The sequence below is a fragment of the Sesamum indicum genome, linkage group LG9 (genome assembly GCF_000512975.1).
Source record: "Sesamum indicum cultivar Zhongzhi No. 13 linkage group LG9, S_indicum_v1.0, whole genome shotgun sequence".
Taxonomy (NCBI): domain Eukaryota; kingdom Viridiplantae; phylum Streptophyta; class Magnoliopsida; order Lamiales; family Pedaliaceae; genus Sesamum; species Sesamum indicum.
The window spans coordinates 4,662,138-4,668,651 of NC_026153.1; the positions used below are offsets into that span (position 1 = coordinate 4,662,138).

Consider the following 6,514-nt stretch of genomic DNA (forward strand, 5'->3'; position numbering starts at 1 on the left):
ATACACAAGGATATAATATTTCACCAATTCCATTTCCATCATTTGGTGCATATCGTGACAATGTAGAGTCAAGTTCCGCAACAACATCAAGTCGGTTCGGTGGTGATGAAAATGAGGCGCAAAATGAGCCAATTCAAACTGTGGGCGAGGAAATAAGAAGACCTCGGCGTCAACGCCACAAACGGAATTGTGGAACGGGTGGACATTTTTTGTATTTGTAATTGTATAGTTCATTGTAATTTTTTACAATTATACAAAATAAATAACTATTACATTTGTACCCTTAATTGTAATTTTTTTAATTAATGCATTATTAATTTTATAATTTTTTAGATTTTAATATGTTGTTAAAAATTAATTATATATAATTAAATTATACAAATTTATTTAAACGAAAAAAAAGAAAAAGGCCAAGTCGGGATTTAGAATCACGACACCAAGTCGGGATTTAGAATCACGACACCAAGTCGCGATCTACTCGTCATATTTTTATTATATAATTAAAAAAAATTATAATAATATAATTTTATTTTTTTTTAATAATAAATAATTAAATAACTCTGGGCTTTAGCCTTTGCCAAAACTACATTTTTTATCGGTACGACTGAGGTTGATCAGTGATGTACTCTTATCATCATTTATGACCTTACTGTACTTGATTTCATACAATAAAAAGTTATAGTATTTTTTATTTTCTAGAATAAAAAATTATAGATTTTTTTTTAATCCCAAATGCTATATTCTTTTAGTTTATGGAATTAAATGTGCTAAGTTCGTAAATTATGGGATAAAAAATATAACACCCTCTATTATATGGGACTAAAAATACAAATTTTTCCCGTCTGTGACGTCTTGCAGCACCGTCACCAAGTGTTTCCCTTATTATTTAGAAATTATTTATAATTTTGGATTGGATTATGCAATCATAAAATGAAAATTTAAAATTGACAATTTTAACTTTATTGTATTTTTTAAAAAAGAACACAAATTTAAATTTTATATAAAAAACTTGAGGAGATAAACATTTTTTTTAAAAAAAAAAAATTATAAATTCTCTGCTAGTTTATAAAATAAGTCATGCAGGAGTCTCAAGTATTTTGGTATAGGCATTCAAACAATATATGTATAGGGAAATTCTAATACGAATCGGATTTAGTCAAATTTGAATCAATTATATAATAAATATACGTCACTTATTTTGTAATTAGTTTGATTCGATAAATTAAATTTTTTCATAAACACCATTATTTTAAATATTTAAACTTGAAAATAGGCAATAATAACGTTAAACCACTCTCGTCCGTCCGAATAGGGCAAATATAGTACTAAACCATTCTCGAATTAGACTTGTTAACTGATACTTAAAAGATTTTTTTTTTTTAAATTGTTCATTTTGATGGTACAGAGTAAAAGATGCCATTTTTTTTTTTTAAATTATTAGTGGCAAAATGTGATTTACTCATTCTTTTTTACTTATGTCTGAATAAAATCTTGTACTACAAACTTTTGTCGGCATTTGAACAAGAAACTTTGGATTACTGCATTCGCTATTATGGAGATTAGAAGGACGTTTGGGATTTTTTTCATATTTTTGGTTGTGATGGCTGCTCGTAAGTCTTTCTATAATTTTGTAATTTTATTTGTATCCACTTATGTATATGTATGTATGAATGTACGTATTTTTGAATAAATATGCTTTGATCAATGAGGTCCATATGATGTTCATTGTATGTTTGAAAATTCCAAGTTTAGTTCATGTTAGAGTTGTCAAGTCCAGACAATAATTCTTTAGATTTGTTATGATATTTAACTGTGACTTTATATGAGAAAACTATTGGATTTTTTTTACTATGTAATTCAAAATATCGGTGTTGTTATGATAGGGTTATTTAATGCCTTTTTATTTTCGTAATTTAGATCATTTGGCATTTTAGTCTTTTTAACTTTCTAGTTAGCGTTTTGGTTCTACATCTTTTTAGTTTTAGTAATTTTAGTCATTTTTATAGCTGGACTTCACCTCCACAGGTGATAAGGATGAACTCCGGTGAGAAAAAGGACCGAAATTATGAAAATTGAAAAATATATGACCAAAATGCTACCTATAAAGTTAAACGACAAAAATGCTAATAAGAATGAGTCAATAAAAACAGTAAGCCCAATTTTAAAAGTTCATGTGAAATACACGTACATTTTTCCAGTTAGAAATGTGAACTTCAAGTATTGGAATCACGAAAATATAGTTGGATAATAAAGATTTTCATAGTAAATGGTATCTGGAAATATGATATTTGTATATTGTATAAATACTTGTTATGGACAACTACTTTGTACTAATATGATTTACTGAATCAATCAGAAAGATATGTTTTGGTGATATCTTTACTGTGAATATTAGTTTTTGGTGGGATAATTGTTGTAATAGTTGTGTTTGCGACTAAATACAGAGGTGAGCATCCCTGGTGCGGAAGCAAAACATTGCATATCAAAGAGTAAGAAATACAAGAAATTTTGTCTACACGACCAGAATTGTACTAAAATCTGCAGGACTGAGGGATTCTCTCGTGGGAGATGTCAAGGCTTTCCTCTTTATTGTTACTGCATTAGAAAATGTTAGTTCACGTGTGCTCCATTGGTTATAAATGGTAATGGGGAGTTAGAAGCTTGTGTTTTTTTTTGTGTTTCTTGAAAATGTAGCAACTGCTTGAACTATCCCATTTGAATGGATATATTGTAACTTACCCAAAATTCATCAATTGGCTCAAGGGCATCAACCCATATTAGGACAAGGTCTCCTACTTGGAAGTCATGGGCCTTGTCGCCTTTCTTGTACGAATTCCGAACTCGTTGGGAGGCCATCTCAACTAGTCAGGATGAGTGCATATATGTCGTAGCGCGGTTCTGTGTAATATTTTTTAAAATAGAAATGCATCAATATAACAACAATAATTAATTTACATCAATATATCAGCCATCATTCATCTCTAGCTTCCACCCCATTGAATCTTTCCCTGCTTTCAGTATAGGCATTGGACAAATATGATTCACCAGAAGCTCCGGGCAAAATCCTCTCAGTTTCTGTCGATCCCAGGCGCCTCTGTCCCAATGATAATTCACTTTCTGTTGCGCGTATTCAGACGCTTGAGCTCTAATGTACAAAGGTTTCTTTCCACACCATCAATCACACCAGAAAGATATGTCTCTGTTGCCAAGTGCCAAGAATTGTATCTGTTGGACTCTGCTTTAATTCTCTATATCCTCCTCCAAGTGTAGGAATAGTTTTTGCAATATTCCACGCAGCTGGGAATGTTATTTCAACAACATTTGTTATGCAAATACATCGCCTACAAAGAGTTGTTTGAATGATCCACTGAAAAGAAAGTCGCACGACTAATTGTAATAGCAACAAGATACATATATTTTAGATAGCAATTGGTATCATATCCTAATCACTGATTAATATCATTATAAAATTGGATTGTTTTATGAAAATTTAATTCTGTGCAAATTTAAATTTCAGTACTCATTATATCTCCGAGGTCATACAAACCCAAGTGAGTATTCTTAGGACAACATTCATGCCTATACACGTATACACACACATAAGCAATTCATTTTTCTGGTGTCTGAGCTACACGGACCTGAATCAAAAGCTCACCATTCAATTTTTCACTTGATAATTTCTTTATTCACTTCTTTTTGTGCAATTCATCCAACACATACATTCAGCATTCAGAAACACCAAGTGGGGTTAGGTGACAAAAAAACATCATCACAATCCCACAAATTCCATTAGCATGGAATTTGACAGCAACACTACTAGTTCGGGCAGTTTACTCAACATCAAATCCTTTCTCTTGTAGCTCAGATATAACCTCATTTCTCATCCTTAACCAAAGTTTCAAAGCCTCCTGCTCAAACTTCTTGTCCTGCAATTCTTTCTGAAAATTGTAAGAATCTTTATCGGTTTCAATGATCCCTTTTGGCCCAATGGTGGTACCAATCATCCCACCCTTAGCAATGAACTCCTCCATGGCCTCCTTATCGCCTGGGTAAGGAAACTTCCGGCGCTCATAGAGATGAGCAAGCTCTTTCTCTTCCTTAGGCCTCGGCTTCAACGTCCACCACCCAAGTGGGGAAGTTTCATTCCACAGCCATGCCACACCAAAAAGAGCATACGTGCATAATAGTGCTTTGCCGACTTGCTTCCAGAAATGGTGGTCTTCTTTTCCTAGCCCAATTTTCTTCAGGAATTTCTCAACTTTGAATGAGTTTATTCCTAAGAGACCTGCAAAGGGAATGTTGTAGAGTTATAGACTTGCAAGTTGCCTGTGATAACAAACCATCCAATTGCAATTAATGTGGGATAGTTCGCAAGAGAACATGTTAAAGAAACAACAGAAGACTCCAGATGGTTTGTGCAACTTTTGGTGATATTAAATCAAATACTCATATCTGAAAGGTGAATTACATTGATCAAGGCAGTAAGATTAGCAATGACTATGATGACCAGGAACCTTTGTAAATACAAGCTCAAAGAACATACAGATGTATATCATTTTCTTAATAGTTTTAACGAATATCCTAATATAGGCATTCTGTCAAACAAGCTATGGGCAGAAAATGCTCAAGAAACAAATTTGTACTGTAGGGCCTTTAGAGATGTTCAGAACACCAAATTGAAACTCTTATCATATTAATCAAGACACGAAGGCTCAACAACAATTATGACAACAACAGGTCATCAAATGCACAGGCCGAGAAAACATAGAATAGGGTATAATTGTTTTCTTGCTTGCTTAACAACTATTGAAATTGGGCCATTTTGTGGAAGAGTAGAATGTGGCAAAAATGCTCAAGAAAGAATTTGAAAAAGCAGATGATATGTGGCATTTGGCATGACCGACACTGTGAACTATGTGAATTACAGTTCAAGAACCTACATACAAGCTTAATTAGCACAAATTAATATGCCAGTCAACCCTGATATTTTTGTTATAGAGTTGCAAATATACCTGTTCTGGATAAGTTTATTTATGTTTGGATAAATGGTACAGGATTCACTAGTCATTGTCACATCATGTCCTTGATCTTTATTTCGAATTTCCTTTATTACTGATTAATGGTGTAGAATGTTAAATCATATTTTTTTATGATTTTAATGTGAAACTACAATGTAAATATCAATCACTTCGTCTTGTGTTTTTAGTTGCATTAGTTAAGATGAATGCATATATATAAAATATATAGATATGTAAATGTGTGTATGCATATATACATAGGGAAACACAAATTTATAAAACTATAAATATGTGCAGCAGATAATAGCATACAAAATTTATAATAATATATGTGTGTGTGATAGCTATAATGTATATTACTTATTTCCTAATTTATTTTCTTGTGTTCTGATGGCGTGATGTTTGTTTTTTGTTAGCTTATATTGTGTTTTTGTGTCTTAGAAATAGATGGAAACTGGAACAAAAAGAATGTGCAAAGAAAGAAGTTTGGGAAAGAACCTTGCAGAGAGGAATACAATACAGAAAAGGTGAAAAGATTGATCATATGCAGAATGATAGGGTTGTTTTCAAATTTTAAATATCTACAAGCCTCAATAATAGAATCAATGAGGCCTCAATCCATCATACATCTATTTCTCCACCCACTACTCCTCTTTCAAGCTCATTTTCTTCTAGTTTCAATAGAGGATGACAATCAATTCTCCAATTTACCAGAAATCAAAATTATTATTAGGAGGTCCGTTAGGGCAAAGCCCATGTTAACAAATATCCCAGATAAGTTCTTCATATCCAAAACAATGAAGAGCACAGAATGTGCTGCAACAAAATGGGATTGAATTACAAAGAGAAAAGAGTTACCATCTCTGTAAGCCATCCCCCATTCCTTTCCATGCCTCCCATCCTGCAAACCAACATAAAAACTCTTAAAATCCTACTAAAACACATCAACAAAAAAAGGACTGTAATTGCAATCCAAACTGATAAAATAGCAGTTAAAGAAAGATAAAAATATGAAACCCTAATAACACGGAGAGAAAGAAACAAAACTGAAATGAAATGACTATAGAGAAATCCATACCAAAACCAGTCAAAATTTATATATGATATTAATCACACAAGAAAAATAAAAGATTTCTTTTCTGGAGATTGATTTTAGTTATCTAGTAAGATACACGAGGCAGTGAGTTTCAGCCATGTAAAAGCCAATTCCCAAGTTGAGGAGAAACAGGGGCCACCTCTGAGAACTTTTTCTTCTTCTTCCAAATCGGACACTTAGCTCCGACACCAGCTGCTGCATTTCCAGAGGAATTGGTGGTGAAATTGGTGGAATTAAGGTTTCGAAAGAAGCTGGATGAGATTCTGAAGAGGGCAGAGGTCTTTTGGAGGGAGGAAGACGCTCTCTTTGTGACGAGAGCACTCGCCATCCCCTGAATACCACAATACCGTATAACCTGAGCGGTGAAGTAATAAAACTGGCGAAAAAAACAAATAAACAC

The 6,514-nt window shown here is 32.9% G+C and overlaps 1 protein-coding gene and 1 long non-coding RNA gene across 3 annotated transcripts; one reads left to right on the forward strand and one right to left on the reverse strand.

The window, feature by feature from the left end:
* On the forward strand, window positions 1,370-3,483 carry LOC110012562. Of its 2 annotated transcripts, XR_002287733.1 has the most exons (3): window positions 1,370-1,610; window positions 2,445-2,609; window positions 3,019-3,483. It is a non-coding gene; the product is annotated as an uncharacterized LOC110012562 (long non-coding RNA). The 2 variants fall into 2 exon arrangements; XR_002287732.1 differs by lacking the exon at window positions 3,019-3,483 and having other exon boundaries at window positions 1,379-1,610; window positions 2,445-2,962.
* On the reverse strand, window positions 3,663-6,514 carry LOC105170633. The gene is made up of 3 exons (XM_011091481.2): window positions 6,254-6,514; window positions 5,877-5,919; window positions 3,663-4,285 (listed from the first exon to the last, which is right to left on the reverse strand). The coding sequence occupies exons 1-3, from the start codon at window positions 6,440-6,442 to the stop codon at window positions 3,831-3,833; spliced, it is 687 nt and encodes a 228-aa protein (XP_011089783.1). The 5' UTR covers window positions 6,443-6,514; the 3' UTR covers window positions 3,663-3,830.

Bases quoted from the DNA above. Each gene is read 5' to 3' on its own strand.
- LOC105170633 (XM_011091481.2), bottom strand. From the start codon at position 6,442: ATGGCGAGTGCTCTCGTCACAAAGAGAGCGTCTTCCTCCCTCCAAAAG. The intron at 5,920-6,253 runs GTGGCCCCTGTT...GTTGGTTTGCAG, and splicing joins AGAAGAAAAAGTTCTCAGAG to GATGGGAGGCATGGAAAGGA. The intron at 4,286-5,876 runs GTAACTCTTTTC...TTCCCTTTGCAG, and splicing joins GGGGATGGCTTACAGAGATG to GTCTCTTAGGAATAAACTCA.